General features: G+C 32.3%; 3 protein-coding genes across 3 annotated transcripts in view; all 3 read right to left on the reverse strand.

Annotated features, from left to right (window-relative positions):
• The window catches only part of LOC143431679 (protein masquerade-like), a 360,601-nt gene that overhangs the window by 34,297 nt on the left and 304,915 nt on the right, over window positions 1–21,389 (reverse strand). The window lies entirely within an intron of this gene.
• Window positions 726–5,563, reverse strand: LOC143431700 (pH-sensitive chloride channel 2-like). The gene is given in 11 exon segments (XM_076908638.1): window positions 726–992; window positions 1,063–1,249; window positions 1,320–1,485; window positions 1,553–1,708; window positions 1,786–1,941; window positions 2,042–2,124; window positions 3,671–3,900; window positions 3,980–4,169; window positions 4,310–4,319; window positions 5,486–5,537; window positions 5,540–5,563. Coding segments are annotated over 11 exon segments (1,521 nt in total).
• On the reverse strand, window positions 8,254–18,385 carry LOC143431738 (transducin beta-like protein 3). The gene is made up of 19 exons (XM_076908682.1): window positions 18,277–18,385; window positions 17,178–17,229; window positions 16,780–16,987; window positions 16,443–16,617; window positions 15,810–15,980; window positions 15,555–15,733; window positions 15,062–15,282; window positions 14,319–14,522; window positions 12,558–12,744; window positions 12,340–12,458; window positions 10,457–10,615; window positions 10,092–10,257; window positions 9,809–10,033; window positions 9,067–9,194; window positions 8,789–8,980; window positions 8,597–8,713; window positions 8,499–8,511; window positions 8,407–8,450; window positions 8,254–8,307 (listed from the first exon to the last, which is right to left on the reverse strand). Exons 1-19 carry the CDS (start codon window positions 18,300–18,302, stop codon window positions 8,254–8,256), a joined length of 2,640 nt encoding a protein of 879 aa, XP_076764797.1. The 5' UTR covers window positions 18,303–18,385.

A 21,389-nucleotide genomic window follows, 5' to 3' on the forward strand; every position in this document is an offset into this window, starting at 1 on the left:
TAAAAGAAACTGTAATTGGACATTATTATACATTATACTACCTGATATAACAATATCAGTCAATGTCAATCAAGGACAGCATTAAAAAAATATGGAATGCATGTCTTTTTGTCCAACAAGAGCTCTACTAAAACCATAATGCCTCGTACCTTTGTTTTTTCATGCCATTTAGAATTTTTGTTCTTTAAAAAATTAACGTTGGACATTATTATACATTCTGCTACCTGATATAACAATATCAATCAATGTCAATCGATGAAAAATTTCTATTCTTTAAGAAAAACAAATTTTGTAGACAGTACATGAGCTATGTAGCTAAATTAAATTATGTTTCATAGCGTACGTTCGAAGGACAGTATTAAAAAAATATGGAACGCATGCTTTTTGTCCAACAAGAACTCTGTTAGAACCATAAAACCTTGTATCTCTGTTTTTTCATGCCATTTAGAATTCTTGTCGTTCAAAAAATTAAAGTTGGACTTTATGCCATCCGACGTAACAATATTAATTTGCACGCAAGTTAATATAAAGATTCTGAACATTTGTCGCAGGTGTTTGACAACGCTTGAGCAAAATCTGGCTGACCGACTAACTAAAAAAGCGAATAGTTTATTCAAAATGGAACAAAATTCCAGTAATCGAAAGCGATAATATAAATACAACTTATTCGATTATCCTTTAAAAAAAAAAAAACATATCATTCTTAGCTCAAACGCTCGACTATTTTATATCCAAATGAAAGACCAATAAAGTATGTTGAATATAATGAAAGCCACAGGGAAGACAATCCTGCTGCGCCTGTCGATCCACTGAGCAATCTCCTGCGGAGTCATAGTCGTAAAATTGTGCAGCTGAGCAAGAGTCGCCCTCCGTGGGAAGGATTTTGGTGACGATGTGCTGTTAACAGTCATTATGCTTCCTACGGAGCACTCCTGCTCCTCCTTGTCCTCCTCAATCTTCACCGAAGGGATGTTCAGGGTACTTGGGAAGCTCTGCGAACAGAAATACATCCCCGTTACCCTCTTCGTTCGCTTCGATCACATCCAAAGCCTTGATACTCGCATGTACGGTAAGATAATTCTGGCTGGTGTAATCCTGCTCGCTGGTGTTCGCATTATCCAACGATGACCAAGACCTTGACCGTTCCAGGCCTGTGGTGTTCTTCTGGAACTGCTTGCGAGCCAGCTTCGGAGTCAACGTTGACTTCAGTATGTACTTGCTGTTCACCTTCTTCAGCGGCACTGTTTTTCTGAAAACATCACACATTAATATACAAACTTTTACGCAGAAACAAAATACCAAAGAACATGCGTGCGTACTTCCTTCTGTAGATGGTGTTGACGAAAGCGAACTCCACCATCGCAGCGAAGAGGAATATGGTGCAACCCAGGAACCATATCTCGCTGGCCTTAATATAAGAAACTTTGGGCAGAGAGTTCTCCACTTTGGACGCAAGAGTCATGAACGTCAGGATGGTATTCGTTCCTAGATGCGAAGTCTCTGATTCATTACTTATTTCGCTAACGCTGGCAATGTTCGCAGGGTACATCACCTAAGACTATTCGTGGGGGACTCGCATCCATGTGCAGCCAGAACGACACCCAAGAGATGACCACGATCAGTATGGAGGGTATATAATAGTCCATCATGAAGAATCCCATCTCTCGTGCCAGTTTGAATGTTATGCTGATCGAACTGAAGTTACCAGCTGCGAATAGGAGGCATCGTTAGCTACGATAGGCACTGTCGAGTGCTGTTGGTTGCGAATGAGATTGGTAACGGTACCAAAATGGCCATAATGTTGCTGCGATGTGGTATAGAATACCTCAGAGGTGTTCACCCACTTGTCCATCAGCTTGTACTCAGTTAAATGCAGCTCGTCTGCGAGTATGATCGGCTGTTGGTCCCAATACAACACCATGTCGAGCACATTGTGCGTCCCTGTGGGTGGTAAAAATTCCATTGATTCCAAGCGGGCCAGAGTAGAGTTAAACTAGCTGACTTGTTTGTAGTAGCGCAATAAACAATGACAGACTCCTACAGCTCTCGAAAATTAGTGGGCACTCTTGTACATCGAATGGGAACTTCTCCAAGCGAAGCCCACAGTTAAGAGTGGCTTGCAACCTATAACAGTTTACACGCTGCTTTTATTATGGGATTAGAGGCCAACGTAGGCTTGCGAGAACTAAATTCTAAAAGCTAGCAACCTTAGCGTATAAATGTGAGCCCTTTGATTCAAGCTTCATGCATTATTCTTGGCGTGGAGCATCAAGCGATGAAGCTTTGTGCAGCCACGCTTTGGAATTATTTGTGAGCTCGAATGTAGAATTCATGAGATAAAAGATGTTTGATTTTTTTCTAATTATGTTCTACGATACATTAGAGTTTATGTATAATGTATATATTCATAGTTCAGCGAATTAGCAATTGCGAACAGCAAGTTATTGCTATTTTAATATCGCTTGAAAATGCTAAAGGCGGAGAAAGCATAGGGGAAGGAAAGCAGCAATAAAACATGCTGAAAATTGCTAATCTAAGCTATAAAAATGTTAATCTGAGCTTCTACTGAGAATATTTCGCATTTTGTAGCTGAAGAAGTTATAAAAATTCTTAAAGAGAAAGAAGATTTTAATATCGAATGCTTGAAGAGCTTTGCAACTGCGCAATAAAAAGCAATAAAAAGACTAGATTTTACTTAAAAAATGTAATGAGTTACTCAAAATCTTCTACATAAGAGAAACAAATTATTTTTTAAGTTAGCCAGCCTATTTCTTTTGCAAAATAGTCTACGATTACTGTTCTACTCTATCCGATCTCAAAAAAATATAGAATAGCAGATAAAGAGAAAATTAATGATAATGATGAATGAAAGTAACTTGTTTAACATCTCGTACTGCTCTGTTAATGAACAAAATATAAGAAAATCATTGCTTTTGCAAAAAAAATCTACGATTACTGTTTCACTCTATTCAATTTCAAAAAAATTTAGAATAGCAGATAAAGAGAAAATTAATGATAATGATGAATGAAAGTAACTTGTTTAACATCTCGTATTGTTCTGTTAATGAACAAAGTATAAGAAAATCATTGCTTTTGCAAAAAAAATCTACAATTACTGTTTTACTCTATTCAATCTCAAAAAAATTTAGAATAGCAGATAAAGAGAAAATTAATGATAATTATGAATGAAAGTAGCTTTTTTAACATCTCGTATTGTTCTGTTAATGAACAAAATATAAGAAAATCATTGCTTTTGCAAAAAAATCTACGATTATTGTTTTACTCTATTCAATTTCAAAAAAATTTAGAATAGAAGATAAAAAGTCAGAATTATTGATAATGATGAATGAAAGTAGCTTGTTTAACACCTTCTACTGTTATGTTAATGAACAAAATGTAAGAAAGTCATTTCTTTTGCAAAAAAAATCTACGATTACTGTTTTATTCCATTCAATCTCAAAAAAATTTAGAATAGCAGATAAAGAGAGAATTAATGATAATTATGAATGAAAGTAGCTTGTTTAACATCTCGTACTGCTCTCTTAACGAACAAAATGTAAGAGCGATCTACAATTAATCCCATATTTGAGAATCCGTTGCATTTTTTTCATAAAAAGAGAGATTAAAACTATCGTAGCATTGGTACACACTCTAAATACGTATTACAGACCTAGTATTTAGTATGACCATGCCCGATGGGTCTATGGAGACAAGTATATCCTTAACGCTGTTGCCCATTATAGCTGAACTGGGTTCGTTAGAAACGTACACCGTGGGAGTCCAAATTAAATCGTGAGCGAACTGTCCACCGTATATCTGGCTCAAGTGTGGCGCAATGTTGGAGAACTTCAGTCTCTCATCCAAGTATCTGAATTGCAGCATCATGTGCACATCGAATTGCTGAAAGAGAGGATAATTGTATCGAAGCTTCAGAGTACGACTGAGCTAAACGCAAGATATAAACTGTATCGCAAGGTACCAGAGTCTTCGCCATGTTCGACTTGATCGTATAGATGTAAGCGCTGGTGTAGATGTTGATCGGGTCTGTGGAGTTCAGCTCTCCTGGTGGTCTGGTCAGTTTATCGTAACGACAGTCATTCGTCAGCTCTTGTAGAAGCTCTGTTTGGGTAATCGTGCCCCTGCCGCTTAACTTTGGACAGCTCTCCAGCCTGTAAGAAGTGTATAATTAATTTTACGCATGCGAATATAACATAGTATCATTTTATGTAAAGTATTCTACATTTTAGGAATCGCCAAGATTGTTAAAGCCCAAAATGAGAATCGTTCGGAGGAATAGAAGTCGTTGTACCATAATAGATCTTCGTTATTAGCAAACGCATTGTTTAAGATTTAATATAGCAATGTACGGAGCAATATTTCATAGCTATTTTGCTTTCGATTCAAAAGAATGTTCATATGATGGAATCGTTGAGTAGAAATCGCTCAATTATCTGCACAGGATGTTAAGAAAACAATTCAATATTTTTACAGTATACAGTACACACTGTAGCGAACAAAAAAGCCTCAGTAAACATAAGCCGAAAGCTCAACCGTTTAAAAGATATAAATATATTTGTTCGCTAGCGTCACCATTAACTTGCTTAAAGGGATTTCAAGATTGGCCAAGCAGAAGGAAACTGACGTAAGCAGAGAGCAATCGCTTGTTAAAAACATTGTTCTCGAGCAACAGAATTTTTTTATAGAAGAACAAATTATATCGTATTATATTTTCAGAGATCTCAGCGTATGTAAAATTGAAGCGAAATGGTTCTCATCTTAACATTGGACGTTGAACTCATTTAATGGGTAAATGCTCAACGATATTAAGACAGATGTTGGGAATTGAGTCTCTAAACTCATCATTAATCCTTAAATCATGAGATCTTATCATAATCAGCCCAAATAGCCAAAGGCGCTAAGTATATATATTACATTGTAAATCTTAAAAAATTATGCATCGAGAGCAAGGAGACCATACTTAATCGTACGTTACAACTCGAACAAAAGTGTATTAGCATCACAAAGAGTACGATCAAGCATCCACCTCTACAAACTATTTCAACTGCAGCGAATAACACGTTTTCATCTGCGGACAATGCTCTAAAAATATCCTCCGCAGTTTTTCTGGGGACAATTTAGTATCGTGGCCTGTTTTGGTGTAAGTAAGGCTCACCATGAAGTCATTCTGAATTTTTAAAAAATATTTTCAAGGCCATAAAATGATATTCTCCATTTTACTGTATTTTTTTCAGAAAAAGAAATTGATCTGAGAGTGAAATTATTTTAATTATAAATATGTATGCTTGAAAAATAGCTATTCCTGATTCTTTTCAATTATTATGCGTATCGATTAATTATATATACATGTGTTAAATGTTTATAGTAAAGAAACTGAGAAAATAATAGAGAAAAAAAGCGAAAAGTGTGATTGCGAGGAGAAGTTATAAGCTCCAATTGGCTGCATTGAGTTGTACGCTCAGTAAACAGAAAGGCGAAGTCGCTTTGAAAGAAGATCCTTGAATTAAAATTCCAGACACGCCGCTAGGTAATAAGAATGGTTCATTATTGCTTTGTACCGATGCTTGGTGACATAATGCCACGCATGTAGCTGGCACGTACAAGCAGAAATACAATTAAGAAGCTCTGGTGTTACTGGTTTAAGTCCGTAACTAAAGGAACGATTGTTTAAGAAAATTTAAACGAGTAAACTAAATATTTACATACACGACAAAACTGATCTACCTTGTAATTAATACTTTGCGCTAGTTATGAATGAAAAGATTAAGAATTGGATACAATTTTCTATCGTTTAGTATCTATTTAGCTTGACGATTATTTTAGTAATAATTATTAATTGCAAAAGCGAAGCGATGCAGCTGGAAAATTGCAATATCAATCCGGAGTTGTAATATCAACTTTAACAAGCAACTTCGAGATCTTATCTAATTATACAAGCGTATTAATTTACAGCATCAAACATTCAGCTGTTTATACAAGCTATCAATATTTCTCTTGGCAATACTGGGTGTCGCGATTAAAAATAGCGTTACTTCTGTTCACTCTTCGCGAATCTTGCATTTTTCAAGGGGAAAAAAAATTCTATTTCTAATTAAAATATTATTTCTACTTAAACAATACTCTATTTTCAATTACAATAATTTTATTTCCGCTTAAAAAATTATTTTATTCGTAAATTGGAATATTATTTAAATAGAAGACTATTTTCAATTAAATTATGAATTTAATTAAATGTATTTTTCTACGTTGGACCAATTTCTGTTCGTTGATCGAATTGTATGAAATAAGACGCTGTGTAAGAACATAAAAATGTTGAAAGCCTAACAGCGAGAGCTAATACGATCAGCTTTAAATCTAAATGTTTGCGCAAGTGTTTCAGAGTTCAGTTATCTACACACAGAGCAGCCTGTCTGGGAACGAGCATTATCTGTGGATAGATTCTGTGAAATATGTCTCTCCCTCCTCCTTCGCCAAGCTCGTTAAACGATTCTCCAGAATTTCTGATCTCTCAGGATCTCAGAACTCGAATCTCAGAACTCGAAGAATTCTACGCAGTGTGATTTAGTAACGTTTAAGCGAAAGCTGTAAGGAAGCATATTTTCAGCATCGTTCAGTAACATTTAACAATCTAAACGTATACAAGAATTTAGTAAGACTTATTGTTAGCGTTGTTAATTAGAGAAGACAGTGATAATGGCTTTTCGCAGGGAATATGAATATTACTCACATTGTGGACGCGTTTAAATGGACCATTTGCAGCAGTATAAAAACTATGGACGAACAAACTCCTCTTAAGGCCATATTAAGTTCCCCGATGACTTATCAGCTTCGCTAATAAAGCTGGACTGATTCCACTTTGGGTACGCAGACGCATGCTCTTGAGCAAATTCACTGGAAGCCAAACATTACCCAACTGTACACCTCCCACCTACGCTTTTATTCTTTTACATAGCGGGTACTCACGTGCTTATGTGTGGCATCAGTTCCTTTCAGAAGCCGCGTTCGAGAATTCGAGCAGGTCGAAACGCTTGGACACGTTCACAGCGGAATTTATTACAAAAATTCTCCTCTATTCTTAGCATCTTAATGTATAAAATATACAACTGGATATTTTTTAAATATCCAAGAAATATGTTGATTGTTTTTAGATAAGAAAACATTCAACAATAGCAGAAATTAATTTATATAAAAATTGCTTTTGATTTCTAGAATCTTAATATATAAAATGTAAAATTGGATATTCTCTAAGAATTAGAGAACTATGATAATTATTTTTAGATGATAAAATGTTCAACAACAGCAGAAATTAATTTATGTAAAAATTGTCCTCTGTCCTTAGAATTTAAGTACATAAAATATAAAATTCAATATTCTTTAAATATCAGAGAACTGTGATGATTGTTTTTAGATAATAAAACAGTCAACAATAGCAGAAATTAATTGTTTGTGTGGCATAAATTCCTTTCAGAAGCTGGGTTCAAGCATTCGAGCAAGTCGAAACGCTTGAACGCGTTCACAGAGGAATTTATTACAAAAATTCTCCATTATTCTTAGAATATTAGTATATAAAATATAAGATTAGATATTCTTTGAGTATCAGAGAATTATGATGATTGTTTTTAGATAATAAAACCTTCAACAATAGCTAAAATTAATTTATATAAAAATTGTTCCTCTATTCCTAGAATCTTAGTATATAAAATATAAAATTGGATATTCCCTAAGAATCAGAGAACTATGATAATTATTTTTAAATGATAAAATATTTAACAATTGCAGAAATTAATTTCTACAAAATTTGTCCTCTATTTCTCTCTAAGAATCAGAGAACTATGATGATTATTTTTAGCTAATAAAATATTCAATAACAGCAGAAAATAATTTATACAAAAATTGTCCTCCATCCATAGAATTTTAATGCATAAAATATAAAACTGGATATTCCTTAAGTATCCAAGAACTGTGTTGATTGTTTTTAGATAATGAAATATTAAAAAATAACAGAAATTAATTTATACAAAAATCGTTCTCTATCCCTAGAATCTTAATGTATAAAATATAAAATTCAATATTCTCTAAATATCAGAGAACTGTGATGATTATTTTTAGATAATAAAATATTCAACTAAAGCAGAAATTAATTTGTACAAAAATTGTTCTCTATTCTTAGAAACTTAGTGTATAAAATATAAAATTAGATATTCCTTAAGTATCCAAGAACTATGTCCATTGTTTTTAGATAATAAAACATTCAACGATAGCAGAGAATAATTTATAAAAAATTATCCTCTATCCTTAGAATCTTAATATATAAAATATAAAATTGGACATTTTCTAAGTATCAGAGAATTGCCATGATTATTCTTAGATAATAGAACATTCAACAACAGCAGAAATTAATTTATACAAAAATTGTCCTTGATTTCTAGAATCTTAATATATAAAATAGAAGATTAGCTATTCTTTAAGAATCTAAAAACTGTGATGATTGTTCTTAAATAATAAAACATTCAAAAATAGCAGAAATTAATTTATATAAAATTGTCCTCTATCTTTAGAATCTTAATGTATAAATTGCATATTCTCTAAGCATCAGAGAACCGTGACAATTATTTTTAGCTAATAAACAATACAAATAACAAAAATTGTCCTCTATTTCCAGAATCTTACTATATAAAACGTAAGATTGGATATCCTCTGAATATCAGAGAATTATTATGATTGTTTTTAGATAATAAAATATCCAACAATAGCAGAAATTAATTTACACGTCTATTTCACTTTTATAAATGTGACTTTTCATACGATTCAGGGTATAAGTAAATAGATGCAGATTCTGTAGCAATTTTGTCATTCGTGCGTAATGTCGTTCAGTGTATGGTATCACAGATTCCAGCGTGGAGCTCAGTTTCGTCTGGAACTCCAAGTATTCCATTTCCATCAGCAATGCGTGTATCACCACCTATTGGAAATGAATGTTGCGAAGGAAAAATTGAGCTTCAATTTGGTCTTGTCGAGTCGTAAAGGTGGAATACTTGATATTTTTACCTGGGCGGCTTGGCAGTTTTTACCATTGGCGTTCCATAAAGTGGCAGACTTCAATAATTCTTCCTTGTAAACGGGTTTTAATTCATGAATTGTTTGTTGAATGTCGCAGCTCTCCTCCTTTAAAATACCTGATACGCAGAACAGAAATAACTTTAATGTAACTAATTATTGATTTGCGTAGGACGGTTTACATGATGATTTTTATAATTTTAAGAGGCTTTGCGTTTCCAATATATTGCTATTTTGTTAAATAGTTATAAATTACATTAAAGCATTGGACTCTTTTCTTTCAATATCCTGCGTTGTTAAATAAATGAAAGCATTTTGTGAAGAGCAATGCAAATCTTGGATGCACAAGGTCATTTTCTTTTTCTTCTTTCTTTGTTTTAGCTGCCAAGACTTCTATAAATTAAATTAAAGCATCAGACTCTCTTTCAATATTTTATACTGTTAAAGAAATGAGAACATTCTATGAACAGCGATGCAAATCTTGGCTGTACAAAGTCTTATTTCTTCCTTTCAGCAGCCAAGACTGCAGTAAATTTGCTTCAGAGCCTCTTCTTGTTAAATACGATAGCAGAATAAAGTCAGGAAGTTCTTCTGTGATAACTGAAGAGCGAAGCGAGGGCTTGAATGAATTATTCTAAGCTGCAAATGTCGAAGAATTGCCTCTCTATTTTTTTATAATAGCTTGATACAAAATAGAAGATGCTACATCGCATAGTTTTAACTAAATACTCACTCTCAATAATTTTTAGGACCTGAAGAGGTCGTTGCAGCTTCAAAGCTAAATGCAACGCAGAATTCAATTTGTTCGCCTTAATCAAATTCGCCAGTTGCTGCTCCTCCAATGCGAGTCGCTCTAACTCCTTAGCTGCTTTCGTTTTCCTCTCCTCGGTCACATCTTTCCAAATAATTAGCAGCGAATCGCTTCCACCGCTGATAATATTCTTCTCAGTTTTATTAACTGTAATAGAAAACGTGCTGTAAATACTGATTTAATAAATATTTTGTGCGATGATTACCTGCGAGTGCCCATACACGACTTTCATGCTGCTCCAGAGTGCACACGCACTCTGAAGTTTTAATATTCCACAGCTTCAGAAGTCCATCGCCACTCGCTGAGATGATCTGTGTCCCTCGTGACAAGAATTCTGCTTTCAGTACTGATGATTCGTGGCCCTCGAATGTCTACGACGCAAACAAAATTAGCGATGATCATCAAGATTAATAAGGAATAGCTGCGATGCAGTTAACAACAGCATAAATAACAATATAACAGATATTATAATATACTATAATAAATATTCTATTTAATAACAGTGTAATAAATGCTATAATATATTATAATAAGTATTATATAATAAGAGTATAATAATACGTAAATTACTTTCAAACAGTGAAGCTCAGTCAGCGACCAAAGCTTCATCGTGCAGTCTGCAGACGTAGTCATAAGCACTTGATCTATGGGTGAGAATCTGACGCACCATACCCCTCTGCGATGTCCATGAAATACACCAAGCAGCTGCAAGTCGTCAGCGGACCACAGCTAGAACAATTCGCAGAGGATCATTTAAGGAAAATAGCCTTCGGTTCTAATCTGTGAAGAGTAATGCAATATATTGCTTGTAAGAGGGAAAGTGAGGACCTAAGGGCCTCTAACAAAAGATTAAATGCAATATATTACTCGTAAGAGAGGAATTGAGGATCTAAGAGCCTCTAACGAAAGATTATCGTCATTATTATATAATTAATACACAGGGTGCGGCAGTAACTGTTAGCATCTCGGATATCTTCGAAACTATAAGTTTCACAGAAATATTTGCTGATATAAAAATGTACAGTAGGAAGGGGACCATCCGTTGGCGAGAATAGTTTTTTTGTAAGTGGAGGTATATCAGACATTTGAAGGTCATCTTCATTTTTTCACAAGGAACTGGTGTGTTTTTGATTTTGTATTATGATAGAGCATCTTGAAACGAGTTTAAAGAAAATTTAAGCCTTGTAATTCCTTTCACAGTAAGCGTAAGCCTTGCAATTCCCATCAAAGCAAGTTTAAGCCTTGTAATTCCCTTTACAGCAAACTTAAGCCTTGTAATTTCCTTCAAAACAAACTTAAGTCTTTCAAAGCAAATTTAAGTCTTATAATTCTCTGCAGAGCAGGCTTAAGCCTTTCAAAGCAAATCTAAGCCTTGTAATTCTCTGCAAAGCAAGTTTGGGCTTTGCAATTCTCTTCAAAGCAAGTTTAAACCTTTCGAAGCAAGCATAAGCCTTGTAATTCTCTGCAAAGCAAGTTTGGGCTTTGCAATTCTCTTTAAAGCAAGTTTAAGCCTTTCGAAGCAAGCATAAGCCTTGCAATTCTCTGCAAAGCAAGCATAAACATTGCAATACTCTGCAAAGCAAGCATAAACCTTGCAATTCTCTTCAAAATAAACTTGCGCCTTGTAATTCCCTTTAAAGCAAGCTTAAGCCTTTTGAAGCAAATTTAAACCTTGCAATTCCTTTAAAAGCAAGTTTAAGCCTTTCAAATTAAATTTGAGCTTTGTAATTCCCTTCAGAGCAAGCTTAAGCCTTGTAGTTCGCTTTAAAATAAACTTAAGCCTTTCAAAGCAAATTTAAGCCCTGCAATTCCCTTCAAAGCAAATTTAAAGCCTCTGAAGCGAGTTTAAACCTTACAATTCTCTTCAAAATAAACTTGCGCCTTGTAATTCCCTTTAAAGCAAGCTTAAGCCTTTTGAAGCAAATTTAAACCTTGCAATTCCTTTAAAAGCAAGTTTAAGTCTTTCAAATTAAATTTGAGCTTTGTAATTCCCTTCAGAGCAAGCTTAAGCCTTGTAGTTCGCTTTAAAATAAACTTAAGCCTTTCAAAGCAAATTTAAGCCCTGCAATTCCCTTAAAAGCAAATTTAAAGCTTCTGAAGCGAGTTTAAACCTTACAATTCTCTTCAAAGTAAACTTAAGCCTTGTAATTCCCTTTAAGGCAAGCTTAAGCCTTTTGAAGCAAGTTTAAGCCTTGCATTTACCTTCAAAGCAAACTTAAGCCTTTCAAAGCAAGCATAAGCATTGCAATTCTCTACAAAACAAGTTTAAGCTTTGCAATTCCCTTCATAACAATCGCAAGCTTTTTTTCGAAAATATCTGAGGTGCTAATAGCTACTGCTGCACCCTGTATTGCTCGTAAGAGAGAAACGAAGGACCCAAGAGCCTCCAACAATAGAATATCATCATTATCATATAATAAGCTGAAGTATACAGTTAAAAAATTGTATTATACCTTAGCGGTTTTGTCTTGCGATCCAGTGGCAATCAATTTATCATTCGGAGATATTGTTACGCTATTAATATCCTTCTGATGAGCCACCGTTGTGTGATTTGGGTTCAATGAGCATCCATCTGTAATCATTAAATGCAATACCAACTATTAGATTAAATTACTAAGATTAGTATCGCCTTATAATTACATTGAAATTCATGATTATTGAATGCGTTCACCTTTCAGTTCGATACTGTTTGGCAGATTCCATAACATGAGACACGAGTCTTGGCTAACAGAAGCGAAGAATTTAGAGGACCTGGAGACTGCGACTGAGCCAATTGGAGCTGTGTGCCTCGAGGCGTATGCGATGCAAGACATTTTGTACGTTTCCTTATCCATAAGCCATACGCAAACACTGTTGTCCTACAAATAATGAAATACCATTAAACACTTATATATTTTAAGAAATATAGGCTGATGGAGGCGTATGAGCAATCGAAGAGGGTCGTACACATTTTTCATTGCATCGTCCACCTTCTGAAGCCTTGCTTAAATATTCTATTGGGCCATAATATCAAAGAAGCCCTCAAAGCTGACTTCAAAGTCCTTTTTGTTTGAACTCTCTGAGCTATAGCATTGAGAAGGCCTCGAAACTACTTAAGAAGGCATTTTTAAATGAATTCTCTTGCGTAAGGCCAATATAGCAAAGCAATTTTAAGTTATCTTTGGATAGAAAGCGTTAAAAATGGATGGCTGAGTCAGATATAAGCTACGATTTGCATTAAATGATTAAGATAATTATTACACAGTGCATGGTTTTTTTATTTGGAAACTGCGATACATTATTGCTTGAATTATTTTAATTTGTGATAACTATGAAATTTTGGTAAAATGCAATTCACTTTAAGGCAAGCTTAAGACCTTTGAAGTAAATTTAAATCTTGTAAACAGAATTTAAAGCTTGTAAATACAAGCAGAAATTAATTTCGCTCGTATTCTTAAACATAGTCTCTGGAGCTCCCGCAGAGTAGTCATAAAAATATTTTCAAACAATCATTAATATGTACAACGCTGTTGTCTCGTACGCCTTTGTACACAATCAACTAATTAGCCGTTGCCATTGTCAGAGCAATTTCCTAATTCTTGCTAAACAGTGAAACAATCGTTACAGCAAATAACAGTGCTTGGCTTTGTGTACTATTATTTGTAAGAAGAAACAGTTGTAAGAAAAAAGAAATAGATTCAATGTTCTTACTAATGACCACTGTTTTTAGTACAATGCAGTAAGTGAAGACAAGAATGGTAGTCGAGTCTGAACCATTAATAGAGATGACAAATTATGCGTTTACCAATTTTTTAGAACATCCATTCAGATATATCGTACTTTTGTACAATTACGTAAGATTAGATTCATTCAGTGTTCCAAAATATTAATTATAATGAATAAGATTATTATTAAATAAATATTATTATGAAATAGTACCATGAAATAAATATTATTATGAAATAAAAATTATTAATAAATTATTATTAATGAATAAGATTATATTGAAACTTATAATGAATAAGATTAGTACAGTCTCTGTTATATAATGAAATATTTTACTCATTAAAAGCTGTACATTAGAAGGCGATCTTCCACATTAAGAGATATATAAATTGGGCGTACGATTGCTGTTAAATGAGAAATAGTTTTACGAGTAGAATAGTAATATTATGATTATAAAAATTATAATGATAATATTATGATTATAAATTCATTAATTATTTATATTATTTACATCAATTATTTGTAATCAATTATATCATTAATATTATGATTATACATTCATTAATTATTTCTATTATCTATATTAATTATTTATAATCAATTAATCATTAATATTATGATTATAAAAATTGTATAAAAACTTCATAAAAATTTATGATTACAAAAATTGTATAATTATAATATTATTAGTCTGCATAATTAGTGTAGAATAATACAAAGTGGATACCTTTCCTGAAGATATAAGTAGGTAGGTATTAGACGGTGTCGTGGCAAGAGATAAAACGATGTCTGTATGTCTGCATAATAGTTCGCAGCTCATCGTGGCGACATTGTACAATTTTATATCAGAACTGTTGGTGGCGATTGCTATGTGGCTGTCATCCAGTCCAAGGAACGCAATGTCCAAAATCTCATCGCTGTATCCTACGAACTGTAATAAATAAAATATTATTGGCTTCCGTCTTGGCAGAAGAAGAAATTAATAATGTAGAGATATATTAATAATAATATATAACAATAAATAATAATAAACAATTTCATTAATAATAATAATTTTATTAATAATAAATGAACTTAAAAAATAATTTTATATTATATAAATAACAATAATTTTATATTATTATTTCAGTATAATTTTATACTGTTATAAATTATATGTAACAAAGTTCAATATATAATATTAATATGTAATATTAAATTTTATTATATAATATTATTATTTTTATTTGTAATTTATATGCAATATTTTATTCATATAATTTAGTATATAATACTAAATTTTATATTACTATTATATTATTATAATTTTTCATTACTATTTATATACTATTATTTTATATTATTATTATTTAAATAATATAAAATTATGTTTAAGATTATTTTTCAAATATAAAACAATAATAATAATATGAAATTATTAATAAAATATTGATAATTTACGGATTGTAAGATTAAAAGAATATATTTTACCTGCTTCACAGTTCTAAACGTATCCAAAGTATAAATAATTATATTATGATCGACAGTAACAACAGCGAAGTTGCTGGTACCCTTGTCGTAAAGCAGATGTGTGATCGAAGGCTTCTGCACTTCCTTCGCACTACCTTGGCGCTCTTTCTCAGCTGACGTCACTGAATTTTTTTGCACGTAAACGTTTCTACCAGTCCTCATCTCCCAAATCTTTACGATTCCTATAAAAAGAAAATCTTTTTTAGCTATTTATTAATTTATTATTTTAGTTATTCATCAGTTAGCTTTTATCATTAGCATTTTATTAGTTAATTATTATTATCAGTATTATTTTATTAGTATTTTATTAGTTAATTCTTATTATTAATATTTCATTACCTAATTTTTATTATCAATATTTTATTAGTTAATGAGTTGGCAATTTTATTAGTTAAAAAATTGTCCAACGACTTAAGAATTTTATCGCCTAACAAAATATCGATAAATACGCCACCTTCTTTTCCCGCAGTGGCAACATGGATAGCATTTTGATCTTCTGTGAGAAATGGCACGGATAAAGAGTTGTTATTAGGTACAATAAATGCATCCTCAATTTCTTCGTAAACTGGCACGATACGTAAAGACGTTCCGGAGTAGACGTCCCACAAAATAAGTACTTTATCCCTTCCAGAGCTAAAAATAACGTACATTCTTCGAATCAAGGAATATTCTTCATTTTGTAATACAATATTCTGCTGCGTTAGATTACCTAATTAAATAATCTGTGTCTTCGATGAAGGACAGAGACGTAACTTTGCTATAATGCCCAGAGAGAGTAACTTCCTCCTTGCCGTTGGCAATATTCCATCCGTGGATTTTGATGTCATCGCCAGCAGCGAAGATCAGCTCCTTTTCTGCGTTCGGATGGAAAACTAGAACACTAGATTTTACGAGTCGATGTTATACTAAATGATCTGTTTATTTTTGTCACGACTACAGTATTTTTATTGTAATCGAATATGTTTTACAGAGAACTTTAATTATAAGCGATCAGCTGTTTTAAATTACGCCAATCAATTTTAAGTTCATCGATCAGCTGTTTTAAGTACTGCGAATTAATTTCAAGTTCTTTGATAAGCTGTTTTAAATTGTTCTAATTAATTTTAAATTCCTCGATCAGCTGTTTTTAAAATTATGCTGATCAATTTTAAATTCTTCGATCAGCTGTTTTAAATTATAATAATTAATTTTAAATTATTCTGATTAATTTTAAGTTCCTCGATCAGCTGTTATAAATTATTCTAATTAATTTTAAGTTCCTCGATCAGCTGTTTTAAATTATGTTAAATGTTTCTGATATTTTAAAGAGCACGAAGAGCAGCAATTTATTTAAGACACATGCCTTGTAACTCCTTGAACCCCTTTCAGATTCTGAGTGCACGCGTGGTGCTGTAAATTCCACAATCTTGTAGTACCGTCGCTACTTCCTGATGCCATTAAATTCCTTTCGGTCGAGTAAGCGATGCGAACCACAGGAGCCTTGTGAATGGATTTCCATAGCTTAAGCAATTTATTTTCTGTAATAATAATAATATACATTATAAAAATGTTTTATTTTTAATAACAAAAATAACTAAAAAAATATTAATATATGGTAAATTTTGAACAAACAACAGCGCAATTAGAATAGTAAAATTGTGACGATGCATGAAATTGTTTACGATAAAGATCAGATCAACCTTTCCAATTCCACAGTTTAAAGAGACCGCTTTTATGATGCGTGATGATATTTAAGTCATCATCGCTTAAAGCGAATGTATTGATCGTATCCTCCTCTTCGTTGTTACTGGCTTCTCCTAACGATGATATCACTATGCCTTTGCTTACAGATAGCACAGAAATCGCACCGTGCTTTTGGCAGAATATGTGCTGACCGTCTGTGCTCCACTGCGATGAAACGAATGCATTATTAATTTTAATTTAAAGCGAATACATTATTAATTTTAATTTAAGATAAATACATTATTAATTTTAATGTAAGACGAATACATTATTAATTTAAAATGAATACATTATTAATTGATAACGTTACGAAGTAAATTGTATGTAAGGATATTTTTTTTTTTAATTAACGTACTTGAACTTTTCCTCCGGTGTAGAAAGCGCCATGTTTAAATTCAACTTCGAACCTGAAATTAAGTACATAATTATTGGAATGTTTATATAAAGATATTTCAAGGGTGCATTCTGAAATTTGAAGAATGTAAAAAATTGCTTTTGCGATTTTGTTTCTGAGAGAAGCGACTTAGAGTCTTTCGAATGTGCGTGCAGGGTAACATTAAGAACTCATGAAATGATCTGCGTAGATGTTCGCTTGCGATAAGGAATAGAATTGGAATAAAAAATTCTTAAAGGATAATAATTTTCTTCAGTTGTGATTAAAGCATTGAGAGATGAAATTGATTTAAACGATGCTAGATTTCTTTCTCTTCTAATCTTCCAATCGCTCAGATCTCTAAAGCAGCTACTCAATTATGCCTGTGAACAATAAAATAGTTGTAGCGGTAGCAGTAGAATCATTAATTTTAGCTACGAGCCACCACTGATCCAAATAATAAGAATTTTGTAAATTAATGAACGCAATTGCATTCGATATTTAAAAAAAAATATTTTAAATATTTTTATTATCGTAGAAGGAGTTGCGAATGAATTCTGCAATCTTCTTTTGATGATGTTGCTTCTTAACAGTTTACAAGTAGTTTCTATACTACGAGTTATCTCGCAGTTTGTTTACTTGCCATATTCACGCAGCTACAATTACATTCATAGTATATCGAAGCAAATATAAACGTAGAGCTTCTGTACAGAGAACGAAAGTTCGATGCTGGTTTACGAGAACAGAAAATTTATTACAAGCGAACAGAAAATATAATCGTGTGAAATTTATTCGAAATCAATAATTCCTTAAAAGAAGTACACTCTCTATACTTTTTCATGATTACTGCATACTATAATCAGAGTTTTCGTGGCAGTCAACGTGTTAATTTGCGCTATGAAATTGCATTTACATATCTTTCGCAGACTAACTGTAAATAACAAAGAGATGAACGAAGATGCCCTCAAACTAACTAAATTCTTCATTCAATATCTTTTTACTAAATTACAAGCAAGCATAGCATGAAAATATTACTATAAACACTATGTATATATTTATACATATATAGAAAGTTACTCACGCTTCTTTCAACACGATGTTACTCATTTTTCACAGATTACACAGATTCGAACATGTACTGCACGTGTTTGTACGTGCAAATGTTTATAAATCAGCTTTTATGCGTGCACATCGTGCGCAGGTTATGTTTAACAAAACACGTGCGTCCATGTTACAATATATCTATTCTGCGCATGCGCGCGTCTTCATTATCCGTGCGCTGCTTTCTATTGGCTGGCTGTCAGACGTGTGACGCTTTCTATTGGCTGGCTGTCAGAAGTGTAACGCTTCCTATTGGCTGGCTGTCAGAAGCGTGCGTTCCGCCATTGGTCAGAAAGCAAGACTCCATTCAACATGGCGGACGCTGGAAGACATACGTCTCTACATTTGTGGTGTTTAATTTTGGCTAATATTTAACAATTTAACTGGTAGAATTTATTTTTATAATATAGTGACGTTATTATTTTATTGTTTATGACACGTGTGTGCTATATTTCGATCATTTTTTCTGATTCTGCGTTATTTATTTCGAGTGATACTAGGTTGTTGTCACGAAAGTGAGGTTATGTGTGAAAATTTCCATTTGTAACGCGTATGCTTGCATAAAAATAGTCTTTTAACATTTCTTGATGTATTTCTGTAATGTTCTTTCATATATTAAGAAAATAGAAAATACAAAATTAAAAAAGAATGACTGCTTTTAAATTTTTAAGGCTCGCTGCTCCAGTTCATCGTTCCAGTTCATCGTAGAGTTAAATTAAGAATGCATGTAATTTAATCTTAATAAACAACAGCTTTGAACGTAAGATTTAGTCAGAATTTGATAAATAATATCGAAATGCCACATAATAAGTCCAACGATATTTAATATTTTCTATTGGACTGTACGATGCCAGAAGATCGCCTTTCGAAGAGCTTAACGCTCTTATTCTGCCCAACAGAACACTTTCTCTCTTATACCTTCCTCTTTTTACTCTTAGCAAACTTTCCACACTTAATACGTAACCGTACGTCATCGTTTCTCTTAACTAAAAGTCGTTACTCTTTTCTACATCTTCGTAAACCCTTTCTTCCCCTTTTAGTTGCCTCTAACGACAAACAGGATGCCGTAGGCATATTCTCGTCCTCAGCGTTCAACGATAAGCCCAATAGTAAAACGATAAGATTGCGAAACACATTTAATACAAGAAGAAATGTTTACTCGTAGACTGAATCTGTACAGAAACTTAATCGACGTTATCTACTTAAAATAAAATGATTGTAAAGAACGAACTACACTTAAAAGAAATAATAATGTAGTACGTAGTTGCTAAACACACAAAAGTTTAGAATTTGTAGCTAAAAGACCATCATTAATCTATTCTTTCATAATATGGACACGGTCGACTGTTTGGTTCTACGATGTGGACCACAACTCGCTTACGGATTCAGTTTATCAGCGACCGTGTCCAAATTTCTTGTTGACAATGCGTACGAAACATTCGATCCAAAAACAGAAGGTGTAAACCTACATTTAGTCAGAAATAAAAAATATAAAATATATACAGGTTCTTATTAACAACATTTATTCTCGAAAATACTTTATACACTGGGTTTCGTTTTCGAATAATTTAAGGATCAATGTATATACATACTATATATTTATATACATACCCATACAGATACCATGGCAATTAAAAGACTTGTTTCTCTTTCGTTTAAAGTCTCTTGGTTAACAATTGTAAAACGATACTTTTGGAAGCGAATTGTACTACTATAAATATAAATATATAACAAAATATGTATACGTATAAATTTGTGCACACCGAAATGTAATCGTAACAACATTTACATGGAATGTATTAAACGTAGGAAGTTAATTTGTGTACCAAAAATTATAATAAGATAACAAACTACTTGGACAGTAATATAGTACACTTAATCCCTGATTATCTGACCTTTTTGTGTCTCTTTTGAATGTCTAAGCATGTACAATTGCACCAGTTAATACTGAGACACTAATGTAGCTGCGAATTCTCTTTTAAGCGAATGTAAGAGCAAAAAAATAATATTACGAAGCGCTGAGGTACAGCGTACGTGTGAATGTTAAGAATAAATTAAATGGTTCGATTAGTTACGCGTATCATTGCTTCAACGTTACAAGAAAAAATTAAGGAAGAGCAAAATTTAATATTGTAAAAATTGTGGGGCGATTTTTATGTACATAAATTATCTGATTGAAGTATCGATTAATTATAAAATTTGTAAAAGAACAACAGTGAATTTTAAAGTATAATTGCAAAATTATTTGGTGTATTCTGAGTTGAATATTTATAAGAAATAATTTTTTTGAACTTATCGTTAAAAAAAAAAATGTTTTCGTAAGAAACTTTTAATTCAATATCTCAACTTCACAAAAGATAATTATTTAAATATTTTTATTAAAATTGGCAAAATTTCCTGATCTCTTTATGTATCATTAAAATTGACTCTTTCTCAATTTTTTGTTCTGTTATAAACAATGATTTGCAGCCAATATCAACGTTTATTTTACTTTTTATATTATATAGAACTATATGTACAAAAATTTCACTTATAGCGAAAAATATGGAATAAGCTCAATTTTATGTACAAAATTTATATTTTAGATATACTTTCAAGAGAAATTAAAAAATATATTCCTTTTATGAATATCTACACGCGACTTATCTAAATATAAATTAATTTTCAGTTAGAAATATAGTTAATTATCAGATCTTAGAGAAATTTGATGCATCGTCGTATAATCAGGGACCATTATGTATCTTTTTTACAGAATTGTATTATCAACATCCAACGATAACAAATTGCAACTATTGTTATACGTAATCTATGAAAATAAGAATGCGAACTGTGCAAGAAAATGTTTGGAAAGTAGCTCGTTAAGTTTAACATTGAATCCAGTATACAAAAATAAACAATTGTACAAACATTTCATTCAGAATTTCTTCTAATTGTGCTGAGATATGTACTTCAGTATAAATAATTATTAAACAGCTAAGACTGTATCTGTTTAAAAAAATCTTTGATACTATAAATCCTCATAATAGAGCTCATAATTTAGTATACAAACATAAACAATCGTACAAACTTTTCATTCATAATTTCTTAAAACTG

This window comes from Xylocopa sonorina, unplaced genomic scaffold (genome assembly GCF_050948175.1).
Source record: "Xylocopa sonorina isolate GNS202 unplaced genomic scaffold, iyXylSono1_principal scaffold0014, whole genome shotgun sequence".
Classification (NCBI taxonomy): domain Eukaryota; kingdom Metazoa; phylum Arthropoda; class Insecta; order Hymenoptera; family Apidae; genus Xylocopa; species Xylocopa sonorina.

Coding starts and splice junctions, on each gene's coding strand:
- LOC143431738 (XM_076908682.1), bottom strand. CDS start 18,302: ATGAGTAACATCGTGTTGAAAGAAGC. Junction 15,283..15,554: donor TGCCACTGCGGGAAAAGAAG/GTGGCGTATTTA, acceptor TTCTTTTTATAG/GAATCGTAAAGATTTGGGAG. Junction 10,616..12,339: donor CGCAAGACAAAACCGCTAAG/GTATAATACAAT, acceptor GAATTGTTCTAG/CTGTGGTCCGCTGACGACTT.